The sequence below is a fragment of the Trachypithecus francoisi genome, unplaced genomic scaffold (genome assembly GCF_009764315.1).
Source record: "Trachypithecus francoisi isolate TF-2019V2 unplaced genomic scaffold, Tfra_2.0 Contig01436, whole genome shotgun sequence".
Classification (NCBI taxonomy): Eukaryota; Metazoa; Chordata; class Mammalia; order Primates; family Cercopithecidae; genus Trachypithecus; species Trachypithecus francoisi.
In genome coordinates this window covers 2332118-2358705 of record NW_022681430.1, presented here as the reverse complement: position 1 = coordinate 2358705, position 26588 = coordinate 2332118, and the positions used below count along the sequence as shown (strand labels likewise).

General features: G+C 37.2%; 2 protein-coding genes across 9 annotated transcripts in view; one reads left to right on the top strand and one right to left on the bottom strand.

Moving 5' to 3' along the window:
- LOC117091908 (protein FRA10AC1) overlaps positions 1-13347 on the top strand; it is a 36872-nt gene extending 23525 nt beyond the window's left edge. For 4 of the 8 annotated variants that reach the window (XM_033224919.1, XM_033224864.1, XM_033224911.1 and 1 more), the window contains 3 exons: positions 4545-4583; positions 10389-10467; positions 11364-11540. In XM_033224919.1, coding sequence (XP_033080810.1) covers positions 4545-4583; positions 10389-10467; positions 11364-11406 — 161 coding nt within the window. In that variant the 3' untranslated portion in view covers positions 11407-11540. Of the gene's footprint in view, positions 1-4544; positions 4584-10388; positions 10468-11363; positions 11543-12900 lie in introns of those variants that run through there. The other 4 variants (XM_033224874.1, XM_033224903.1, XM_033224893.1 and 1 more) reach the window with 2 other exon arrangements.
- Positions 13348-15146: 1799 nt separating this feature from the next.
- Positions 15147-26588, bottom strand: part of PDE6C (phosphodiesterase 6C) — a 54768-nt gene continuing 43326 nt past the window's right edge. Inside the window, exons 16-22 of the mRNA XM_033224851.1 lie at positions 26037-26137; positions 22196-22303; positions 22036-22099; positions 19087-19161; positions 18575-18658; positions 18043-18193; positions 15147-15883 (exon numbers count right to left, since the gene is read on the bottom strand). Coding sequence (XP_033080742.1) covers positions 15825-15883; positions 18043-18193; positions 18575-18658; positions 19087-19161; positions 22036-22099; positions 22196-22303; positions 26037-26137 — 642 coding nt within the window. The 3' untranslated portion in view covers positions 15147-15824. The remainder of the gene's footprint in view (positions 15884-18042; positions 18194-18574; positions 18659-19086; positions 19162-22035; positions 22100-22195; positions 22304-26036; positions 26138-26588) is intronic.

The following is a 26588-nucleotide window of genomic DNA, read 5'->3' as shown; positions in this document are numbered from 1 at the left end:
TCCAGCTATGAAGATCATTAGCTATGTTGCATTCTTAGAAGCATTTACTTCTTCTTGCACATCATGATATATTCATTATGTAGCAGAGTTTAAATCTACATGCCCTTGTGATACTGTCTACTCCCATAGCTTCAAGTATATGGTGTCACCAAGCTTTAGTCTTCGTAAAATTGATAGATGGTGAGAGGAAGATATTGTCATTTTATTGCTTATTGAGAGATGGCATTTGTAGCAGAATGCCTTTTTGTCTCTATGTTAATTATTTTCCCCTCTAAGGTAAATTTTAACCAATAAATGTTAAAAATATCTTTTGAGTCTTAGAAAGTTATTTATCCTTATATGCTAGTAAAATATTTAATGTGCCACTTAAGAAATTTGTTGCCCTTGGCCGGGCGCGGTGGCTCAAGCCTGTAATCCCAGCACTTTGGGAGGCCGAGACGGGCGGATCACGAGGTCAGGAGATCGAGACTATCCTGGCTAACATGGTGAAACCCCGTCTCTACTAAAAACTACAAAAAAAAACTAGACAGGCGAGGTGGCGGGCGCCTGTAGTCCCAGCTACCCGGGAGGCTGAGGCAGGAGAATGGCGTGAACCCGGGAGGCGGAGCTTGCAGTGAGCTGAGATCCTGCCACAGCACTCCAGCCTGGGTGACAGAGCGAGACTCCGTCTCAAAAAAAAAAAAAAAATGAAATTTGTTGCCCTCATTGTATTATATGTTTATTCTTATCACAACTGTGATACCATGTTAATCACTGCATATTCCAAATGAAAGAACTAGTCTCTACTTTATAAAATGTTACTCAGTGCAATCAAAATAGATGAGGTAGATGAATACTGAGGTTCAGGGCTGGGATTGGACCCTTCATATTATGCATACATATGCATGTGATCTTCCTTATAGACGTTTTTCCTTTAGTGTTCCATCAGTAGATGACACCTGTGTTGACCTAAAAACTAATATCAGAAATCTGGGGATTATCCTTGATACTTTCTTTCACCTTATTATTTATGTTTGATTTGTCACCAAGTCCTGTGAATTTTACCCCCAGAGTATGTATTTCTGAAGTTCTCTCCACCCTACTACAAACCTCTATATTTTCTCTTATAGGCTACTGTTACATTCTCCTTACGGGTTCCGCCTCTGTCCTGCCATTCCACCTTCCCTCCTCTTAATCCATTCTCCATAAATCAATTATTTCCTGTTGTTTTTAGGCTGATAACCAAAATCCTGGACAAAGCTAAAAGGTTCTGTGGGATGCAGAACTTGTGTACCATACAAGGCTTGTTTCTCACCACTCCATACCTCATGTTCATACTCCCCCCATGTAACCTTTCAGTTTCTGCAAAATGTCAAGCCTCTTTCAATTTTAGGGGTTACATGGATGCTGCATCTTCTCTTCCTAAAACCCTCAGTTCTATTCCAGCTCATCCTTCAGGTCTAAGCTTTTAAATGTCTTTTCCGATCCTTTCCTGATTTCATCCCCCACCTTGAATCTAAATTAGGACTCTCATTTGTAATGCTGTCATGGCTTCTGACATTTTCCATTATTACACATATGACGATGTAAAAGCCAAAAGCCAAAAAGAGGCAGAGATTCTTCCTACTTTGTTCATTGCTATATCCCTGGCACCCCACTAGCTCATGTTCAGCATAAATAATAGTGAGAGAGTAAAAGACTTTGAAGATTCTTCAGGGATAGAAGACCAAAGCCAGGTGGAATTGAGATATCTCTTTCCTATGTATTCTCTATTTAGAGTGCCTTTGAAAGCAAAGTCTCTAGAAATGCAGCTTTTTTACCCCCAACTTCTATGGTATATAACAGAAAATAACAAAATTTTAGCAAACTTTTAGGAAAACCATGTGGAACTCTTTTATACTTTATCTGGGATCATCTGGAATTAGCTTTATCATTGATTTGATTCTTTCTTGCCAGACCACCTTAATTTGGACCAGACTTGAAGAGTAATTAATACATGCTTAACATCTCAGCTGCGTTTGGACTGTGTTGGCATGCCTCAAAACAACTTCTTTTAATTTTATTTCTGTCTTTCTGGCCTCTCCTTAGCTGAAGCTTTTTTTTTTTTTTGGTTGTTGTTGTAAGACAGGGTCTTGTTCTGTCATCCAGGCCCCAGGCTGGAGTGCTGGAATACAGTGGCATAATCTTGGCTTACTGCAGGCTTAACCTCAGAGGCCCAAGTGATCCTCCTTTCTCGGTCTCCCAAGTAACTGGGACTACAGGCCCACATTACCACACTCAGCTAATTTTTGTTTTTTGTTTTTGCATAGACAGGGTCTTGCTGTTTCCCAGACTGGGCTCAAACTCCTGACCTCAAGCAGTTCTCTCACCTTGGCCTCCCAAAGTGCTGGGATTACCAGCATGAGTCACCACACCCGACCTCCTTAGCTGCTTTTAACTGAAGTTCCTTCTCAGTCTTACATTTAGCTGTTAAAGTTCCTTGGTGCTCTTACCTAGATTTCTCTAGTTTCTCTCTGTACTCCCAGTGTAATCCCATCAACTCTCATAGCTTTAGGTTACTATCTTAGAAAATGTATAAGTAATAGATGGATGAACTAGATAGTTGAATGAATGGATAGAGAGAAAAAGTGAGAAAGATCAATAACTGACTTTAAGGACCAGTCCACTTTGGCAGGTATGGGGAGAACAAGATATTTAGGTAGACTGTCTTGGCAAAATGTTCAGAATCTTATCCGTCTCACCATCACCCCTTTCCCAAAAGCTACCTCATCCTTCAGGTTTCAGCTTAGCTCAGTTCCTTGGAAAGGCCCTTCCTGGCACCCTTTCACCTCACTTCTCCAAATAAGATGATGTTCCTCTTACATAATCCAATAATACCTCTCACTTCTCCTTTAGAAATACATAATATCCTTGGAATAATTTGTTTATTTTCTGTAAGGGAAGGGACTATGTGACATGTTTACTTTGTTATCTCTAATTTCTGATAGTGCTTGCTCCCATAGTAGGCATTCAATAAATGTAAGTGAGTGAATCAGTGAATTCAACCACATTTTCTCAAAGTCAGAGGAACTTCAGAGACCAGTTCTGGAATCATGACTGAAAGGATATTATTTAGTTTTGCTTTTCAAAGTATAGTCCTCTGGGCAGCATTTGGGAACTTGTTAGCAACTCACAATCTCAGACCCTTCCAGATCTACTAACAAGTTCCCAGGGCGAATCATATGCACTAAAGTTTGAGAGAGGCACTGCTGTGTATCATGTGATTGTTCTGCATTGGTTCAACATTTCCAGGGAAAAGGAACCCACTACTACCAAAAATAATGCTTTATATTTTCAGGTAGTTGTAATTGCTAGCATGTTTCTCTTAACATTCAGCCCAAATCTACAGCTTCCTCCCTTTGGTGCTAATTATGTCCTTGGGCCTCCAAATTAAGCCTAACGTCTTTTTTACCTGTAGAACTTTGGATATTGGGAAGCAGGTATCATGTTCCTCATTAGAGGATGACAGGAAAGAATACATTTCCTATTTCCTTACCCTGTAGTTCTTATACTCTTCACCTGGTCTAAAGGGGCCAAAAACTTTGGGTTATGAGGCCTCCTATCCGGGAACATTGGAGGAATTGTTACTGTCTATCTGTCACCTGCCCTTTTTTACTTTATCATCCTTCAGAAATATTTTCCCTGAGGTCTTATTGCAGGAAACTCTATCATGGTGATTTTTAAAAAAATTACACTGATAGATTTTCAGTGCCTTTCTCTCTCTGTTTCTGTCACTGGATGACCGTTGTAGAGCCAAGAATTTTTGTTTTATGACATAATTTTTGTGTTCTTATCAATTACTGAGAACTAATGCTCATCTGCATATGACTTTAGAAAAGATACTGTAAAAAGCAAGTATTTATTTGTAAACTGCTTTCAAATGTTGAACATCTCTATAGATAATAAATTATTGCTTATATTGCAGCTAATCTGTGAGGTGTTCTTTTTAGCAATACGAGATTTTTTTTGCAGGTATTCATTATTTTTTAAGTTTTGTGCTGGCTATTACAGACCAATGAGAACATAAGATATGATCCCTGCCTAAAAGAATGTAACATTTTAATTAGGGAGATAAGACTAAGGAACATGAAAGATTAGAAAACAGTGTGCGGTGGCTCAAGCCTGTAATCCCAGCACTTTGGGAGGCCGAGACGGGCGGATCACGAGGCTAGGAGATCGAGACCATCCTGGCGAACACAGTGAAACCCCGACTCTACTAAAAAAACACAAAAAACTAGCCGGGCGAGGTGGCGGGTGCCTGTAGTCCCAGCTACTCGGGAGGCTGAGGCAGGAGAATGGCGTAAACCCGAGAGGCAGAGCTTGCAGTGAGCCGAGATCGCACCACTCCACTCCAGCCTGGGCGACAGAGCGAGACTGTCTCAAAAAAAAAAAAAAAAGAAAACAGTGAAGTGCTTATCTGTAAGACTATAAGCAAACTAGAATATTGCTAAGAATTCTGGTTACAGCTACAATGATTGCACTACTACAGGATGATACTTAATAAATCAATGATGTTTCCTTTTCAGGGCATTCATCTTCAAAGAAATCAGAAGATTCTCTAAATAGTAAGTAACAAGTATTTATTTAATAAAAATATGCATTCGATGTATTTGCATTTTAGATTTCCCATGAATTGTATCTTACTCTGATGTGATTATTTGTTGTTTTTGTTAATTATTTTTATACATGAGAAAAACTGTAGAAAAAAGGCCAAAAGTGTATAGGATTTATTCCTCAATTAAGGGCATTAAGAAGTTTCTTATTTTAAGTATAGAGAGCATTAAAAATGTTTCCAGTAAATACAGTGGATATATCTTTCAATTTCATGTTATAAAATGTGAAGGAAGAAAGATAAAGGGATGAGGTTGAAATGGATTTAAATTAGTCCTATGGTTTTCCCTAGTTTGGATCAAAACCGATTGGATTTCGTTGAGTATTTGCTGCAAATTTTATTATTTTTTTCCCTGCAATATTCCAAAAAGTATTCACAATGACTTATAAAAACATACACAATACTTTTTTTAAGGTTAAAAAAGTCAGAATAATGGAAAAATAAGATAGAATAGCAATGTAAAGCTACAGTTATACACACAATTGTATTCTAAAAAGTCCTGCATAATTGCAAAGATAGATCACAGATTTGTCAGTGTTCTTCCTAACAACCAAACCTAAGAGTGAAACCAGCAGTAGAAAGATTAATTGTACCCATAAGATAATAATGAGAACTCCTAGAGTGTTCAGCTTTTTCCTGGCAGTTTTGAGAGAAGAGTCTTCTATGGGTTTATAAAAGGGTACATCAATTTGTGTCATAACAAACAGTAGCTTTGAATCTAAACAGTAATACGGTGTTGAATTTTTTAAAGACTTGTATTAGGCTCAAGGCCTAATAATAAGGTGTAGTTCAATAGCATATCTAATTCATTTTATACTCTCTGGACTTATTTCATAGAAATTTAGAAACTTGAGATTTCTAGGCTTACTTGATTATTTTATTTTATGTTTTTGGAGACGGAGTCTTGCTCTGTCACCCAGGCTAGAGTGCAGTGGCACGATCTCGGCTGACTGCAACCTCCGCTTTCCAGGTTCAAGTGATTCTTCTGCCTCAGCCTCCCGAGTAGCTGGGACTGCAGGCACCCATCACCACGCCCAGCTAATTTTTGTATTTTTAGTAGAGATGGGGTTTCTTCATGTTGGCCAGGCTGGTCTCGAACTCCTGACCTTGTGATCTGCCTGCCTTGGCCTCCCAAAGTGCTGGGATTGCAGGCATGAACCACCACACCTGGTCACTTGGTTATTTATAAACCTAAGAATTAAGAAAAAAAATTTTTTATGACTTTAAGATTTATTGTGGCAAACTGAGGGAAAAAAGTTTGATAATTATTCCAAATTCCAAAACTCAAATATAAACATTATTTGCATTTAGTATAATTCTTAAGAAATTTTAAATATTCAATGATCAGAAATTTTGCACTGAGAAAAATAGAAATTTTAAGATATTTCTTGTTTAAAAATTTAGTGGAGAGGGAGATGATGGAGGTATTCCTCTAGCTTAGGAATATAGTATATTCCTTATAATTATTTTGCTTGTACCAACTTTGTTTTCAACATATTTGAAGTATCTTAAAGCACTGATACTTTCTCTGCATGTAAATTCTAATTTATCAGGAAGTCCTTTCCTAAATTAGGTAAAATGTAGTGACAGTTTCAAAAATACTGCCAAGTATAAGATCAGTGGACCAATGTTATCTCAGGATGAAATCATAGGTACATACTTCAACAAAGGTGTACCCAGGCTAAAGTGGGAAAGTGTATTTTAGTTTTCATCTATTTCCAACAGTGAGAGGTGTGAATGTTTATGTAGTATAGAAAAAATTCCCCTTTTTCAGTTCTAATTTTTTTTTTATTAAAAAGTATTTTGGGGGAAATTCTTGAATCACTGATTTACATTATTCTTTTATTTCTTCTGCCTGCTTTCTCCCTCCCACTGTCTTTCAGCCCTGCCCTCTGCATCCTTCCCTGCCTCCTAGAAGTAGCACTTAATGCTCTTTTACCTCTCCTCAGCTAAGTCAAATTTTTACTAGTAGAAGCAGGGTGAATACTGTGAAGACTATATCCAATCTGAGAAACCTCTAGCTAGTTTGGCCTTAAAAAAACAAATTATCCACTTCAAGCTGACCTTCTGTTTGGCAGCCAGAAAGTTATTTCCCATAATAAGCAGGAAACATATACATTGTTATGGTATGCCAACCCCAGATATCCTCTCAGGCGGTCAGTCATCTGTATTACATGGTCTTGACAATTTCAGACCTCACATTTTGCTATTTATTTTATTTCCATTTGGACAATACTCAGTTACCTTCTTAACTCATTTGACTTCTGGATTATTAAAACCAAATCCATGGAGAAAAACTCAATTTCTGTTGGCACAGTAACAAGTGCTTTAGATATGTTACTTCATTTAATCTAATAATGTGCATTAATATTCTCATTTTGTAGATGAGAAAAATCAAGACCTAGAGAATGTCTTTAAATGAATGAAGAAACTCAGTTTTTAAAAATTATATATTTAAAGTGTACAACTTGATGATTTGCTGCCCTCTTAACAAATTTCAAGTATTGTTATCTGTGGTCACCTTGCACATGAGACCGCCCAAGAACCAGAGAATTGAAGCAAAGTGTCCAAGGTCAAATGGTTAGTGGCAAAGCTAGGGTTAAACATAAGTTTATAATTCCAAAGTCTATGCCCTTTACCTGTATTACCAATCAATAACTGCTCATCAGTGAAATCAACTGTATGTCTGTTCTTTATACCCCAGTTTTGGCATATGCATTGTACAGATCCACATTAAATGATTTCATCTGTCTATGTTTCACTTCTGTCTGTAAAATGGGTATAAAGAGACCTACTTTGTTGGATTATTATCAGAATCAAATGAGAAAACATACATGTAAAGTATGTGCCTGACACAAAATAAGTCCTTAATAACCTGTAGTTATCATTGTTATCGGAGAAAAGAAAAATACAGACATGTAAATCCTGTGTTTGTTCTCTAGAATTGATGAAATCAAAAGTTAAGTCTATAAAAATCTGACCTGTCCATTTGTTACCATGATTATTGGAGACATTTGCCATTGCTTCAGTAGGGCAAGTTATTAGTTACCATGTAATATCCACAAAAACCAAGATGATAGACCTACTTTCATTATCCAAAACATGTAGGGAAAATTGTGTACAATTTATTTAGGCACTACACTCTAAAGGGAACACTGAAAACTTGAAGCAGGTCAAGAAGAAAAAAACTGAGATATTGCGAGAACTTGAAATTACGTTGTAGGAAGAATGTTGGAGTAACTCCAGATGTTTACCTAGGAGAAGAGTGAAGGGATGGGAGGGAAGAGGTGAGGAAGTAGACATGGAAATTACTGTATGGAAATTACTGCAAGGCTGCTACTGTGTAGGAGACTTATTTTTTATGACTCTGGGTTGGCAGAACTGCCCGAAGACAGATTTTTGCCTTAATTTAAGGAAAAACTTGTCCCTTAGAACTGCCTGACAAAAGAAATGGAGAAATGGGCTGCCTCTGGAGTAATGAGTGTTCCAGCATGGATTGAATTGGCACTTGTTACTGGAGGTGTTGCAGTGAGAGGTTCATTCATTGGATAAGTGTTGGATTAAATGACCTCCGGGTTCCCCTTTCAACTCAGAAAGTCAGTGACTTAAATTCCGATCCCTACTTACCAATAATTACTGAATAGATTTGACAGTGATGCATTCTTTCGTGTTGCCTGTTCTTCCAATTGTTATGTCCTTAGTAACACCCCTCCCACCCCTGGCAGGTTGTAACAGTTACGATAGTAATGATTTGTAGTGACTGCCAGCCCTCAGGGAACCAGGATACTAGAGATTCATAGGGTTATAAGGGACCGTAAAGGTCATTTAGTCCAGTCTTGTAGACTTGATTCTCTAGGGATATCTGGCCACTTTTTTAATGGGTATTTTTTAAGACAATTATTTTATAATGTTACTCTAAACTGACTTGATTTTTTAGTAAAATTGATTGGTATCAGAAAACTGGTGTAAGAAAGCTGGCATGTGGAAAGTACTCTTGAAAGGGAACAAGATAACAGCTGTCCACTTCTAAAGGCCTTGTAGGTTTTGTTCTCTGGCATCATTAACATTAGCAGAGTAATATACTAGTAATAACCTTACTAGGCCTAATTAGTTTTTCTCTGCTTTCTTTATCTCATACTAGTGAGTTTTCATAAAAATAAGAGAAGATTTTAATTCTTTTTTTCCTCCACATTATCAATTTGGGACACTGGCCATTCCAGTGATGGCTGTCATTGAGCCAGGAATCTTGTTTTCAAGATTAAAATGTTATCATTTGTATGTAGATCATTAGAAAACAAAATACCCTCCCCCCTTTTGCCATTTTTGCTGGAATTGGTGCCAGAATAGATTCAGTTAGGAGCAAAGTTCAGACACACATGTTGATTCAAGGATCAGAGTCCAACAGGTAAAAGGCTAGATCCACCGTAACAAATCAATGCTCTTTTACTTTTGTTGTGTTTAACTAAAGGACATTCTGTATTGACAGGCCACATTTGTGCCACTTCTTTTTTAGACTAATAATCATTATTGGAGAGGAATTGTTTGCTAATGTAACTACTTTGTGGATTATAGTGTTATTGCGTGATAATTTTGCCATATTTTTAAAATTTTAGTTGACTAATAAAGGTGATTTATTTGAAACATGTCTATTTTGTCATATTTTTACATATAAATAAAGTATCTTTATTGTTTTTACTGATTTTGAAGGTAATTCATGCTCATTGTTTAAAATACAAACAATTTGAAAATGTTTAAAATAGAAGGTAAAATTATTCCAGGCCCACAGGTGATATAATCACTGCTAAATTTGGTTGGCTTTTACAAACTTACAATACATATATAAAATTACATGTATGTATATAATGTGCCTATGTTTTTAACATATGTGTTATACTATACATACTTTTTGTAACTTTTTAAAAATTTGATATAGAATGGACATTTTTCTATTGCAGTACATACAGATATGCTAATGTTTTTAAACAGCTGTATAGTATTTATTTAACCAGTCATTAATCCCTAATTGGTGGGGAATTAGGTTGTTTTTTGTAGTTGTTCTTATACAGTGTGCATCTTTGTACATATGTATCAGAGGTGCTTATTTATCTGTGTAAGTAATCAAATTCCTAAAAGCAGCATTGCTGGTCACAGGGTATGTGTTTTAAACTGATCTATATTGCCAGATTTTTCTCCAGAAGAGGTTTACAAAATTTCATTCACAGCAATGTGTGAGAATGCGAGTTTCTTCACTGAAACAGGCTTCTTCTCATTATGTAATCAGCATTAGTTTTTTAAAATGTCTGACAATTTTTTAAAAATAATTTAACTAGCTGGTCTTACATACTAGCTCAGTTCTTAAGGTGCTAATCTTAATGTAAACATGTTCTCTACAAATGTAAATCTTAACTTGCATGTCTTCTGTTAACCAAGGAAAAGAAGAAACTAGATCAGAAACTGTACTGCAAGAGATAATTCACTTATAAGAGTTAATATTGGAATTGCTACTTTAACTCAGTGTAACTTAGAGAAGTTTCCATGAGACTTAAAATCCTTGGCCTTTTTGCTGTGACTCTTTGTATCCCTTGGCCTATTTATATATGTTTTAAAAGAATTTATTGTACATGTGAGAGTGAATTAAATTTTTAGAAAGCCGTAAAAGTTGAAGCTGAGTTAAATAAAAAGTTAATTATTGGCGAATAGTTCAAAATGTGTTTTAAGTGTAATAGATTTTTAAAAATCATCTCTTTTAAATGAACAGGAAACTCTGATGAGGAAGAAAGTGCTTCAGAATCTGAACTTTGGAAGGGTCCACTACCAGAGACAGATGAAAAATCACAGTAAGTGCTGATATTAATAGATAATATCTATACTTTTCAATCAGTTTAGGAAGCTATAACCATGGCTTTATTAATGGAAAAATACAACATCATGGTGATCTATTTAATGCCAAAGACTGCCTAGCCTGGTAAGATTAGAGCTTATTCCCAGCCATTGTCGTAAGAGCCAACACGTCCAGCTTCCTCCTGGTAAATAAATCTTTAATCAGTTCACTTTAACAGATGACCCTCTGGTCCTTGATTGGATTTCTTCAGAGATGGCTGTTTCCTAAGCTTCCAGAGAAGCCTGTTCCATCATACTGTGATTATTATAAACCTATGCAAGGGAGCCCCTTGCATGGGAAGTACACTTCTACACTGCTATACTGCTGTCACACTGGTCTTTTAAAAGTAAAATAATATTTACTGCTACAAATACATAATATATTTACTATGCTCAGTGTAGTATAAAAACTACAGCCTAAGGAGATTTACCCAATTCCCCAGTATATCTTAGGCTTACATTTTTCCTTAAAAAGTTTCTTTTTTATTCACTTCTTGAGCAGACTATAATTTAAAATGAGAATGAACAGAGAAGTTATAAAGTAAGCCCAAAAAGTAAAGAGAAGCAATGACATTTTACAGATATTTCAAAGCAAAATTTTAGGTAATATATTTAGGGAGAGGTGCCAACATATGAAATATTTTTATTTTAATCAATCTGGGTATAGTTATGATTATTCTAGAAACCAAGAATTATTTGATGGCTGAATCATGGGAATATATTGATATATAGCAGAATCAGCCAATATGTTGACTTAAAGTATTTTATTTTTATTAATCTCATATAATGTATCATGTAGTAATTTTTTTACTCTATTTATCGATCTTAATATGTATGCTTTTTTTTTAAATAGGGAAGAAGAATTTGATGAGTATTTTCAGGATTTGTTTCTATAAGACGAGAGAAACTTAATGTGAAACTTCATGAAGTTTTAAACTTCATGCAATTTGAAATTTCATGTAAGTTTTTATCTGCGAGTTACAGCTTGTGTGGTTTGTCTTTGGAAATAAAAATCTAGGTTCTCTCAGAATGTCAGATGCTTTGGAAATTCATTAGTTCAATTAAAGACTTTCCTGTCCTTTAAATATCCTTTCAATTGCTTATCTACAATTCTGTTTTATCTAGCTCCTGGAGGATAGAGCTGGACAGATTCCATTGCTCCTACATTTTGTAGGTTTTTTTGCACTGCCTTCATTATTTATCTTCTCTTGCCTTCATTATTTTATTTTATTATTTTTTCTTTTTCTGTTTTTTAGAGCCACCAATACTGGATTTGTTTGTTTGTTTTTAATTTTTTTCTTTTGTAGAAACAGAGTCCTCTTGTGTTGCCCAGACTGGTATTCAAACTCCTGGCCTTATGCATTCCTCCTACCCTGGCCTCTCAAAGTGCTGGGATTGCAGGTGTGAGCCACCATGTTCTGCCAGTTACTTTAAATTACTAGGATTAAAGTAGATTATGTATGTCTTTAACCTTTGTCTTTCCCATTGATAAACTGGCACCCATCTTTTAAATACCTGCTTTCCCATTACCACCTATTTTCGGCTGCTTTTTGAGGTTTTTAGCTAACCTGTCTCTTGCTTCCTTCTTAACCTCTACCACTTAAGAGAGTTTGTTATAATCAAATTTGACTTCCTAGTCTGTGGATAATTTACTATTCAGTAAATGATTACCACAGGGAGCCAGTGAGGTCCTACTAGTCTAAAACAGTTCATGTGTTCACAAAACTGACTCCCCAGCAGAGATTATGCAATAAGATAATAATTTAACTGAATAATACGATGTGCGTATATCTTACCTCAGATACACTCATGCAAATATGAATATAATTCTGATATGGTTTGGCTCTGTGTCCCCACCCAAATCTCATCTTGAATGTGTACTCCCATAATTCCCACATGTTATGGGAGGGATCCGGTGAGAGATAATTTGAATCAAAGGGGCAGTTTCCCCCATACTGTTCTTGTGGTAGTGAGTAAGTCTCATGAGATATGATGGTTTTATCAGGGGCTTCTGCTTTTGCATCCTTCTCATTTTCTTTTGCTGCTGCCAAGTAAGAAGTGCCTTTTGCCTCCCACCATGATTCTGAGGCTTTCCCAGCCATGTGGAACTGTAAGTCCAGCTAAACCTCTTTCTTCCCCAGTCTCCGGTGTGTCTTTATCAGCAGTGTGAAAATGGACTAATAGAACTTCTATGCAGAAATATATTATAAAATGTTAACTTCTTAACATAAGATCCTACTTGCAAGGGTCTGTGGAGGTACTTCAGGAGATCCAAGCCTTTTTAGAAGCTATGTGTAAACTTCTGTGTATGTTTTTTGGAGGAAAAGTACATAAATTTCAAATTTTCAAAAATCTGGTTTTCAAAAGGGTTTATTGATTTCTGAAAACAGGTAAAGATCTGCTTTTATAAAGAGCAAATGGATAGATATAGGAGAAGATGCTTGACTTGATGAATAAGAGAAAGAACATATAGAAAATGAACTGAACATAAGCAGGTATTTTATTGAAGATATACTATTTTAAACAACATTTAAACATGGAATGATTGGCATTAAACTGCAAAATAAGTAATTTGGTATCTTATTTTAAAATGGTTATTATCAGAGATTTTCCTTTTATTAAACAGTTGTTATTCATTAATTCCACAAATATTTATCAGGCTTCTGTTACGTGTGAGGCACTGAGCTGGGCATGGCTGTAAAGGAACCATCTAGGAAGTAATTAGGCAATCATTTCTGAACCTGTTTCAGAAAAGTAAATCAGTGTTGGGTTTATCAGTGTTTAACATTGTTTGATAGTCCTCTCACTTCTTGAAGAAATTGTTTTTTTTAACCTCACTACTTATAGTATGTAAAAATCAATCTATATTTCTGAGGAAAAAGTGTTTGAAATGTCCAGCAGCAAGACTGATATTAGTAGTAGAATATATGCAGTTAAACATTCATATGGTAAAAATATGTCCATTGTTTAGTGGTTGTCAGAAAATAAAATTCCTGCAAAATTAAAATTAAGAATTTAACTAGGAAGAATATCTAAAGACCCTTTAAAAATAGATCAGTGTATTTGGTATTTCAAGTAGGTTTATGACATCAGGCTCATTTATAAATTTATATAAAATCACAACACTTAATCCACTCATGCACAATGACAGATAATGAGAGTCATGTTTTTAAGGAGTCTTGAAAAGGCCTCTAATACTATGAGTTTAAATAGTAATTCTCCTACATACCTGTCTCAAACTTCACTATAGTGCAGTCAGTGGTGGTCAGCAGACCACTTGTCTGGGGGTATTGAAGTTAGGCCTTCTTACACTCGCTCTTATACAGAGTTGATGTATTTGGCAGACATTCGGTGGTCAACATCTCTACCCTCAATACAATTTCTGGTGACTAAGGAGGGGAAGTTGTTTGAGCTGACTGATATTTTGGGGTCCAAAATTACATAGGGCTAAAGGAATAAAGTTTCTTGCATGGTTTTTAAAATAATAGTGATTCTGGAAGTGGAGTTTCACAATTATTTTAAGCAGTGGAAATGAGGGAGCATGCATCACTTAGCTAAGTTGATTAATAAACAATACTCATTTGAGTGTACATATGACTTACTGTCATACCTTATTTATATCTGTTTGTTGTAACATTTATTCACATAGTATTCATTCATATTACTGAGTGCCTACCTTGTGCCAGGCACTGCTCTAGGTGCCAAAATAGAGCTGTGAACAAAACGGACAAAATAGACAAAAATCTTTCCTCATGAACTTTACATTCTAATGTAAGAGAAGCTGTCTTGCAATTCTAAGTACCTAACTTATAAAAATAAAACAAATGGTGATTCATTTCTTGGCTGCTCAAAATTGAACATTATCTTGTCTATTACAAAATATATAGGTTCATTGATCTTCAATTCATTAGAATGTAGAGAGCTTGTGACAAAAAAATCTACGACAAAATATATGGCATAACTATATTATTATTCTGTTTTCTAATTTTATCTATGATTATAGATAACTAAAGGAAGAAATCTTAATTTCTCTAATATCTGGACAGACATATACCATGCAGTGGAAGTAGTTGATCGCCCTTAGTTTCCCTTAACAATTTAATATTTAGAATGCCTGGTAGGTAGTTCTATTAATCATTTTTAGGAAGTCATCTTGGTTGAAGTTTTTCGCCACTATTTTTGATAACAAGGTTCTTGCATAATCCAATCACATGCTTCTTAATGCATAATATTCATTAGCTGCTTTAACTTGCATTATGATTATCCGGTTAGTATCTTGTGCACTGATAATCTTTTTAATGAAAAGAATCATTCTGAACCATAAAAAATATTCTTAGTTGCACCCAAAATAATTGATTTCAAACTTTGAAGGTGGAGTATAGGACAAAGGCATAGTTTTAATAAACTGCCAAAAAATAGTTTGGTCATCGTTCCATTCTCAAAGGTAAAAGTAGAGGAAAGGGATAAGCGTTTCAGATGGAATAACATTGAATAAAATGACTTCATTACTTTATTTTCTATACCATATTTACAACACTATACGTTCTGTATTGCGTTTACTCTTTTATTAAGACATGTTGAGAGTTTTTAGTTCAGGGAGTGGCTCGAGGTGTGAATCACAGTTACGAATGTTGTGGGTGAATTGTGTCTCCTCCACCCCTCACCCATTTCATATATTTAAGTCCCAATCCCCAGTACCTCAGAATGTGACTGTATTTGGAGATAAGGCCATTAACGAGGTAATTAAGACTAAAATGAGGTCACCTATGTAGGCCCTAATCCAGTCCTACTGGAGTCGTTATAAGAAAAGGAGATTAGGACACAGACACACACAGGGAAGACCATGTGAAGACACAGGGAGGAGATGGCCATCTGCAAACCAAGTTGAGAGACCTCCCAAGAAGCCAACCTTGCCAACTCCTTCATCTTGAACTTCCAGCCCCCAAGACTTTGAGAAAATACATTTCTATTGGTTAAGCACCCAGTCTGTGGTACTTTGTTATAGCAGCCTTAGCAAATAAATACAATTAATGTTTTAAAAAAGAATTTGTGACTAGTTTCAGGATTGCATATTTTTAAATTTAAATTGGCACCAAAAATGTACCCATTTTTGTCATATTTTGCACTTTTGTTGAACTTTATTTTGCCCTTGGGGTTTTTGGGCTAGCAATATATATTTTCTTCATAGTCACAGGGTAGTTTTTCTGAAGATCTCTTACTCTGTTACTTGATGATTTGTTGAAGTTCTTTTGAATATTTTCTGGTTTTCTTCAAAGGTAAAACGATATTTGAAGTTTAGACCAGTTAGATTATATTACAACATTAAACATGTTTTGGACTTTTTATCATCACCACCTCCTGAATCTTCAGCAGCTAGTAAAATCAAGGAAAGCAATATTATTAGGAGTTAATGGATATATAGTGTTTTTATTCTAACACTCCCATGATAGTAGTGTCAACTTTATAGACTAATTAGTCATTTTAACCTAGCAAGTACTGTGGATTTGACCATGTAAAAACTTGAATTCATATTCAGAGTTGGTCCATTCAAAAAATAGAATCTGGGTTGGGTGCAGTGGCTCCTGCCTGTAATCCCAGCTCTTTGGGAGGCCGAGGCGGGCGGATCCCTTAAGGTTGGGAGTGCAAAACCAGCCTGGTCAATATGGTGAAACCTTGTCTCTACTAAAAATATAAAAATTAGCTGAGTGTGGTGGCATGCGCCTGCAATCCCAGCTACTCAGGAGGCTGAGGTGGGAGAATTGCTTGAATCTGGGAGGCAGAGGTTGCAATGAACTGAGATCAAGCCATTGCACTCCAGTCTGGGCGACAGAGTGAGTGAGACTCCGTCTCAAAAAAATAAGTAAATAAAAAATAGAATCTGATAAATGGTTGGCCAGTTAACATCTTAGTTTCTCACTGAGACAATGCAATCTGGAAATCTGAGCTTGATCCACAAAGCTCCATGCCTGGCAATACAAAATAATGATCTTAGTCCACAAAGAATTCTCTATGTAGTAGAAAAAAACTCAGAAGTAAATTTTTATGCAAATAAAGTATAGAGCCATATCCAATGTCAGAGGTCACTTAAAGGACCTGATCATCTCTTCATAATAAAGTTGAGATAAAGGTTAAATCCAGTAGTACTAAGAAATACCCTCACTTTTCACTTGCTGGGTAAAAATCACTTATCTTTTTGAAATGCAAATCGTATCTTCCTTTAAATCTCTCAAATGACACATGAACATTTTTAGCCCAGCTTTCAAGGTAATACAGTATCTGGCAGCTACCTGCACTCCCAGCTTCATATGTACTTTGCACTCTGCTCTCTAGACTCCAGCCATATCAGCTTAAAAATTTTTCAATTGCACCAAGCTTATTCCTACTCCAAGCCTTTGGACTTTTTCTTCCTCCCCATGCCTGTTTTCAGGAAAGCCTTCTCCATGCCCCATGTACACACAAGTGCTTTCTTTGAGATCATTAGTTGTGCATTGGTTCACAATGTTTAGTTCCTCCACCAAATGGTAAAATAGTTCAAGATAAAGGATCCCATCTTTTCCCAGGGCCTGCCTAACACAGGGCTTTCTAGAGAGAAGATGTCTGATTCACATAAATGAATGGATATCAAGGAGTCAGAAACTCCTGTTTTTATTCTGTTGAAGAACATCCTTAACTTTGTTAAGAAAAGTATTTTCTCCTACGAATTATTTAAAATTTCACTAAATGCAGTAGAACTACCTAAAAGGAACATGTCAGGGCCTTTCCGCATAGAGATGATTTCTTTGTTAAGCAGTAACAATTGCTTACAAAACCTTTAGAGTGATTAACTTTCAAGACAGAAATTAGCATTCCACTTTCAAGATGATGTTTTGGCTATTTGATGAACTAATAGTTAATCGTAAGCATTTTAAGAATCCAAAAACAACATTAAACTTGACAAAGTGACTTTAGGAATAGAAATTTCATGCCAGAAAAAAATGGCACAGGAATCTCATGCCAGAAAAACATTTCCCAATGTGGAGACATTTGTGAGACAGGCAATTTCAGCCTTACTCTACATGTAGGGCTTCCTTAAGCTGAAGATCTATAAAACCACCTCATTACATGGAGAAGAATATTAAGCTCAGCGAGGTTAAGCAAGTTGCCCAAAGTCTCACAGCTAATGTATAATGATGGGACAAAAAGTTTTTTCTCACCTAATCCCACAGATTCTGTGGTTTTCATATTCCTAAACACCCAGTGTTCTGTAGAGGAGCCACCTTCTAGAAGGATGAGGAAGCCTAGCTCCAACCTCTACTTCAGCTGGGCCGGTCAGTTCTATCTGGAGTTACACATAAGATGTTGTTTCTGGCGGGGCTGGGGGGTGCGGGTGGGCGGGAACCTGAAAACCAGTAGTCAACCTCTTAAAATTATCAGTCTGCACCAGTAAAGCAGGTTTTCTGTTTGTAGTGACTCTTTATGCCTTTGTCACGTGCCACTAAGCTCAGTCTAGCTTCTGGCTAAATTACAGGGAGCAAAAACAGAGCCCATCTAACCTTTTCCGGCTCCTTCTTCTTGCTTTTTTGCCTCCTCTTCAATGACTTTCATCTTTGCATCATACTCATCAGCTAGAGATTTCCATTCTACTCTGTTATTCTGAAGACCACTCAGCATAGGTGTGATTTCTTTGTGAAACCGTGAGAACTCCTAAAGAGAATTTTAGGTCAGAAACTACATAAATCATACAGTTAATTATCAGCATCTTTCATATGCAGAGAAGGAGCTGTAAGGAATTGTTACAGCACTCAGAGCTGCTAGGATAAGTTTAACCCTGGGACTGTGAAGTTTGGGAAAGAGACAGGTGATGTCTTTCCTGCCTGCCTAACGAAGTGTTCAATTCGCTCACATCTGAGTTCTCCCCTTTTATTCCAGCCCTGAATGAGATTAGGGTAAAACCTCAAACTGCTTTGGAGAAACAATGACACCCCTGATGGCTTTCCATATGGGTGACTTTTAAATTTTGGTGATAGTTTGAAAGAAAAATCCTCATCCAAATGTTTATTTCATTCAAATAATTTGCTTACTTACCTTATATACAAAAGTACAAACAAAATCAATAAATCCAACTTGAAGTTTAGGTAGTTCATCTCTTTTGTTTCTGTCCATCATAGGCTAGAAAGAGAAATAAATCCTTTTAAGACAGGTTTCTAAGATGTAGTGAACAAAACAGACTGATTTGTCCTGATAACTTTGGTTTTTTTTTTTTTTTTTTTGAGACAGGGTTTTATTCTGTCTCCAGACTGGAGTGCAGTGGCACGGTCTCAGCTCACTGCAACCTTTGCTTCCCAGGTTCAAGCGAGTCTTCTGTCTCAGCCTCCCAAGTAGCTGGGACTACAGGCACGCACCACCATGGCCAGCTAATTTTGTATTTTTAGTAGAAATGGGGTTTCACCATGTTGGCCAGGATGGTCTCAATCTCTTGACCTCATGATCCGCCCACCTCGGCCTCCCAAAGTGCTGGGATTACAGGCATGAGCCACCGAGCCCGGCCTGTCCTGATAACTTTTAATAAGTAATGCATTTTTATGTCAAGGTCTTACAATGGGTTGTTGCTGCAATACTGTTCTCTCCAGATCTCCTTGTTCCCAAAATTCATTTGCAACCATAAGTGCTACCTGCAAATGAGAAAAGCTTGGTTCACTAAATCCACTTATGAATAGAGAACTTGAATTTTATTAGTACAAGTGACATTTAAGGATCAAGTTTACAATCAATGCTTGAGGCGCTATCAAACCATATGCTCTTAAGTTTTAAAAAGAGGTCATTTACAGATTATATTGAAATGGGAAAGGGGAGCTTTTTCTTCCTATTTCAGTGTTCTAGGCTTATTCTGGGAGTATCTATCTCCCATTTACTATTGCCGCCACTTCTCACCAATGAAAAGGAGAAATAAGAGGATTAAATATTATGCTTCAAGTTCCAACACTTCCCAAGTTCTTCTTTGTCCTATCTGTTAGCATCTAGTATATATCTGTGAATGCACGTGTCACATACACCCATTAGTATGTAGCTTTACCTAATTACAGTGTGAGGATATTCCAGCATTAATTTATATCACTAAAAAAAATATTTATCAAGTTCATTGAACACCTGCTAGCTGCCTTTACATTGGCATGATCCAGGCTTGCCAAGAGGAATATGGCACGATCTTTTTCTTTAAAATGTTCACAGTCTAGTGAAGACAGTCATGTATACAGTGTGGTAAGTGCTGTAACTGTAATAGTATAAGTGCTATGGGTCAGGGAGAAGGGAGTAAAGATAAGTTTCATGAAGGAAGGAGGTAGCATTTATGTTGTATGGTCAAGAATAAGAGTAGTTTTCCAGGAAAAGAGGAGGGGAAGAATATTTGCAGAGATAAAATGGAACGTACAAAGCTTCCGTGAGTACAGTGTGAAGCAATGGCATGAGAGAAGGTGATGGGAAATGATTCTGGGAGTGTGAGTTAAGGACAGGCAGTGACAGGACATGTAAATTTTGCCGGGAAGCTTGAATTTGATTCTCTAGGCCATTGCTTTTTACTCTTGGAGCCTAGGGTTCCTCTGAAGTGCTCTAGGACCCAAGAAGGTGGAGGCCAAGAGAGATGAAAGCTAAAGTAGCTTTACTTTTTTCTCTTTTATAAAGTGATCTTTGGGCAAGTTTTGTTGGGAGAAAATAGACTTTACTTCTTTGGGGAAAAAAAGTTGGAAACCTCTGGCAATGGGGAGTATGAGGCTTTTAAGGAGTAGAATGGTTGAGCTGAGCTCTGTGTAGAGACATCATGGCAGCAAGTCAGAGGATGAGTTGTGGAGTTGATGTGAGGATCTATTAGGAGGCTGCCACCACAGTTCTGATAAAAGTCTGAACTGAGGTACTAGCAAGGGTGATAGAAATGATTTTGAAATGAGGGAGATAAGCTCAAGCAAGACCTCAGGTTTCTAGCTTAGGTGACCACATCAATAAAGAACAGAGGAAGAAGAGCAGGCATGTTGAGGTGGAAGGAGAGGAAGTGTTTGGCTTTGGACTTGATGGTGACGGAGTTCAGGACACCCTGTCCCAAAATATTTTAAGATGATGGAATTTGAGGAAACTAAAGCAGCAGGAAGATCAGTCTCACCTTCCCCCCACCTTTTCCCCTGAAGTAGGTCATAAAACCAGGCAAGGATTTTCTGACCTTCCCCTGAAGCAGATAATAAGACCTTCATTCAAGAGGTGCCCTCCCTATTCCTGGAGGAAAGGAGCCAGAGACACAAGGATGCCAAGAAGAATCTGAACAAATTGTCCTTGCTAAGCTGCCCCATGATTAGATCATACCCTCTTTGTTGAATTCTGTTTCTCTGTGACTATCTACTTCATCCAACCTAGCATAAAATATACAAGTTGAACTGTTTCTTAGGGTCTTTGTTTCCTTACGAAGGCTCCTGTATTACATATAAAACAAATAAATGTATATGCTTTTCTCTTGTTAATCTGTCTTTTGTTATAGGGGCCTCAGTCATGAACCTAGGATGGGTGAGAAATAGATATTTTTTCTCCCCTACAATGAGTTCCAATTATTCTATCTTTTTAAAAAGATACAACCCACTTTAACAGTTAAACCCATTTAATTCTGGGCTCTCTTCTGCTTAGGGGTTTCCCTAGAAATTCTTGGAGGAAAAAGAGATTTTTTTCATCCAATTAGTAAGAAAGCAAGTGGTAGACTAGTGCCTCCCCAAGGTGGGGGAGAAACTTCTGTGGAAGGCAACCTTAGACATCATGTCACAGTCAGTGCCTTCTTATAATTCACAGCACATTGAAGAAGAGACTGTGGGAGCAAAAACCCTTGATAGAGGAAAACACTAATGATGCATCCTGATCTTGTTCTGACATCTCATTGATATAGTTTGGCTATGTCCCCACACAAATCTCATCTTGAATTGTAGTTCCCATGATTCCCAATTCATGGGAAGGACCCAGTGGGAGGTAATTGAATCATGGGGGCAAATCTTTCCCGTGCTGTTCTAGTGATACTAAGTAAGTCTCACAAGATCTGATGGTTTTATAAAGGGGAGTTCCCCTGCATACGCTATCTCTTACCTGCCACCACATAAGACATCCCTTTGCTCTTCCTTCATCTTCCACCATGATTGTGAGGCCTCCCCAGCCATGTGGAACTGTGAGTTCATTAAAACTCTTTCCTTTATAAATTACCAGTCTTGGGTATGTCTTTATTAGCAGCAGCATGAGAACAGGCTAATACACTCCTCTATTTAAAAACTCAGACATTTCTTGGATACTTTTATATAAATTGTTTACAGTGTTTCAACGTTAAAGAATTCTTTCAAGAAAGCATTTTCCTTCCAAAGTTCTTTCTATTTGCCTTATTCTAGGGCCTAATCAAATTGCCTACTGTCTCACTAATGTTTATAGTTTTTCAGAATTCTGAGGTTGCCTAAGATTTTTAGGTAGACATTTACATGGGACCTAGGCAGTACCTGACAGTGTGACAGAAAAGAAAACTTAACTGGACTCACCTGACTTTGTACCTCCCAGGGCTTGGTGATAGCAGACAAGTCACATGCAGTCATCATCATTGCCCTTAGGAAGAAAACAAAAAATTTTAAACTAGAAATAAGTACAAAATAAGTTATTTTTACAAAAAAACAGGAGAGAAATACAATTTTAACTACCTACATGATAATCTCTTTTTTGGTTGGATCAACAGTTACATATTTGATGGCTTCTTCCTCCGTTTGCATTTGTTCACAGGCATCAACAATTTTTTGAAACATGGTTCTCTTCCTAGAAAAGATACAGCTGTGAGCAACAATTTTAGCATTTGAAAACAGAGAAAAAAAATACCTTAAATACATGCTTTTCAGATTTCATGTTCCCACTTTGCATTGTGATGTCCACATAGCAAAGTCTACAGGGCCAGAAGATAAGAGAGCAGAGAATGGTGGTATAACTTTGGCTCAGAAACGGCTTAAGGCAGAAAAAGCACAAACCATAAAGAGAGGAGAAAAAAAAAACAACAGGTAACTGGGAATACATTACAACGAAAAAGTTATATACAAGGCCGGGTGCAGTGGCTCACATCTGTAATCCCAGCACCTTGGGAGACCAAGGTGGGAGGATTGCTTGAAGCCGGGAGTTTTAAACCAGCCTGGGCAATAAAGCAAGACCCTGTCTCTTTAAAAATGAAAGCAAATTTAAAAATTACATATGATAAAAGAGACCGTAACCTAAAAATGAAGACCCCAAACTATGAGAAGATATCACAACACATAGCCAACAAAAAGTTGGAACTCAAAACACATGGATATTCAGCTGGTCTCACTGCTAATCAAGAAAGTACAAATTTGAACAATAAGCTATTATCTCACACTGATTATATTAGCAAAATAAACTTCAAATGTGCTGAGTTCAAGAGTACTTCAGATATGGTATTTTTCTCTTCTTTTCTTTTTTCTTTTTTGAAACAGAGTCTTGCTCTCCCACTCAGGCTGGAGTGGAGTGGCTGGATCCTAGCTCACTGGAGCCTTGAACTCCTAGGCTTAAGGGATCCTCCCACTTCAGCCTCCCGGGTAGCTGGGACTACAGGCATGCTCCACCATGCCTGGCTAATTTTTTAATTTTTTTGTAGAGACGGGGTCTTGCTGTGTTGCCGAGGCTGGTCTCAAATTCCTGGCCTCAAGTGATCCTCCTCCCTTGGCCTCCCAAAGTGCTGAGATTACAGGCATGAGCCACCTCACTCGGCTGGAACTCTTGTACATGTGGGTGGGAGTGCTAACTGGCACAACTCAGGAGTGCAGTTTTGTAATGTAGCATGAATTGAAGACATGCAAACCCTACAGCATTCTCACTTTTACATTTCTTAGAGAAACTCTCATATATATACAGGGACATACAAGGCAGCATTGTAGGTAATGATGAAAAAATAGAAACAATTGAAATGTCTATGAGTAGAAGAGTGGGTAAATTAATTATGAATATTCAAGAGTTGAATATTCAGTTAAAATGGATGCATTGGAGCTCCATTTATTATCAATGATAAGTCTTTGAAACACAATGTTGCATGAATAAAGCAAGTTGCAGAAAGGTATGTACAGACAGTACACTTAATGGACAATGTGAAAACAGAACAGGTCGGGCAAGGTGGCTCACGCCTGTAATCCCAACATTTTGGGAGGCCGAGGTGGGTGGATCACGAGGTCAGGAGATCGAGACCATCCTGGCCAACATGGTGAAACTCCATCTCTACTAAAATACAAAAAAAAAAAAAAAAAAAAAATTAACCAGGCGTGGTGGCACGTGCCTGTAATTCCAGCTACTCAGGAGGCTGAGGCAGGAGAACCACTTGAACCCGAGAGGCGGAGGTTACAGTAAGCCGAGATTGCGCCACTGCACTCCAGCCTGGTGACAGAGTGAGACTCCGTCTCAAAAAAAACAAGAAACCAAACAAAAAACAACAATACCATCAGAGAAATGCAAATCAAAACCACAATGAGATACCATCTCACACCAGTTAGAACGGCAATCATTAAAAAATCAGGAAACAACAGGTGTTGGAGAGGATGTGGAGAAATAGGAACATTTTTACACTGTTGGTGGGATTGTAAACTAGTTCAACCATTATGGAAAACAGTATGGCAATTCCTCAAGGATCTAGAACTAGATGTACCATATGACCCAGCCATCCCACTACTGGGTATATACCCAAAGGATTATAAATTACTCTACTACAAAGACACATGCACACGTATGTTTATTGCGGCACTATTAACAATAGCAAAGACTTGGAATCAACCCAAATGTCCATCTGTGACAGACTGGATTAAGAAAATGTGGCACATATACACCATGGAATACTATGCAGCCATCAAAAAGGATGAGTTTGCGTCCTTTGTAGGGACATGGATGCAGCTGGAAACCATCATTCTTAGCAAACTATCACAAGAAGAGAAAACCAAACACCACATTTCTCACTCATAGGTGGGAACTGAACAATGAGATCACTTGGACTCGAGAAGGGGAACATCACACACTGGGGCCTATTATGGGGAGGCGGGAGGGGGGAGGGATTGCATTGGGGAGTTATACATGATATAAATGATGAATTGATGGGTGCTGACGAGTTGATGGGTGCAGCACACCAACATGGCACAAGTATACGTATGTAATAAACCTGCACGTTATGCACATGTACCCTAGAACTTGAAGTATAATAAAAATAAATAATAAATAATAAATAATTAATTAAAATTAAAAAATTTTTTAAAATACCATATAAAAACATGGATGGAAATGATGAATACACATCATGATATCTTTGTGGAAGAAGGGAAGGGGTTTTTCATAGTGGAGTAGGGGTGGAATGCCTCAATTGCATCACTAGTTTTTTTCTCCTTATAAAGCAAAATCTGAGGCAAATATGGCAAAATTTAGCATTTGTTATGTCTGGGCTATGGATATTTGGATATCCATTTTATTCTTCTTAGTATTTGTCTTCACGTTGAACTATTTAATAATTAAATATTCAGGCCCAGTGCAATGGCTCATGCCTGTAATCCCAGCACTTTGGGAGGGCAAGGTGGGCAAATCACTTGAGGTCAGGAGTTTGAGACCAGCCTGGCCAACATGGTGAAACCCATCTCTACTAAAAATACAAAAAGTAGCCAGACGTGGTGGTGGGAGCCTGAAGTCCCAGCTGCTCAGGAGGCTGAGGCAGGAGAATTGCTGGAACCTGGGAGGCCAAGGTTGCAGTGACCGGAGGTGGTGCCACTGCACTCCAGCCCAGGTGACAGAGTGAGACCTGTATAATAATATATATAATAATAATAAATAATAAAAATTTAATGAAGAAGGATCAGAAAGGCATAATTTGACAATGCCCAAGCCACTGAATATTTGGATCCTGTAACTAGTTCATCTTGTTCTAATCCATTTTCACCAAGCAACTTTATAGTTCACTTATGAGAAAATGTGGAGATACTGGGCGTGTCTGGTCTCCTTGGCAATATTACTGTTGTAAATAGGCTGGCTCTCTGCTATGTATGACTCAGTTTTGTAAGTTTGGTTAATGTGTGTCAATGCCACCAAAATTTTTCAGCTCCCAGACTTTGACAGAATTAAATTTCTGAGCCCGAAACATGAAAATACCAGATTCTGGACCATAGAGAATTCACCTAGACAAAAAGCCACCTTGAGAGTTCTCTTGGCTTCACTCTTTTGGCAAGGCACAAACTTGGCTGCATATTCTTCAATTCAAACTTCTTCAGCTAGCAACCTACTTAATATTAGGAGCTTATGTTTTTAAAATGTGTTCCTGGATGTCTAGTAAGTTTACCGGCAGGCATCTGTCTTGAAGATACTCTACTTGGTAATCCAAAAGGAAAGCAAATGTGTATGTGTGTGTGTGTCTGTGCGTGTGTGTGTGAATAAATGCCTTTTAACATTAATGCAACAGATAATTTATGGAAGGCAAAACCACACAGAGTATAGGGCATTCCACTGTGCAGAGTTATGTACTTACTTGAAATATAAAGCCAGGTCAGTTGCTATTATTGCGACCTCGAACAAATGAATAACTGTTTCAAACTGCCGCTTATTTAGGTTCTGGAAGATGTTTAAACTCTGTAAGGTGAAAATTCACAATAAAATGCAATCAATAATTTGCCTCCGATTGAACAAATGAAACTGTGCTTAACAAGAAGAAAATCTAAAAGTCTTTCAACATCTTTTGGTTGGTTGGTTTTTTGTTTTCCTGCTTTTTTTGTTTTGTTTTGTTTTGTTTTGTTTGCTTTTAGTTTTTATCTCATGGACTAAGTAAACCCCTCTACTGTACTTTGAGTAAGATAATTTAATTTAAACTATAAAAATAGATACTGTTAGCCAATATTCATGTCATCAGTATTTAAGTTTTTGGAGTAAATAAATGTTTTCTTCCAGGACCATTAAAATAAATAACAATAGGTTTAAAATGTGCTTGTTATTAATTGAGGAGCTTTAATAAAGAATTTCTGGGAGAAGTCCAACTGTCAGACATGTTACTTTATCTACCAGCTAATTTTAGAGTGATCATAGA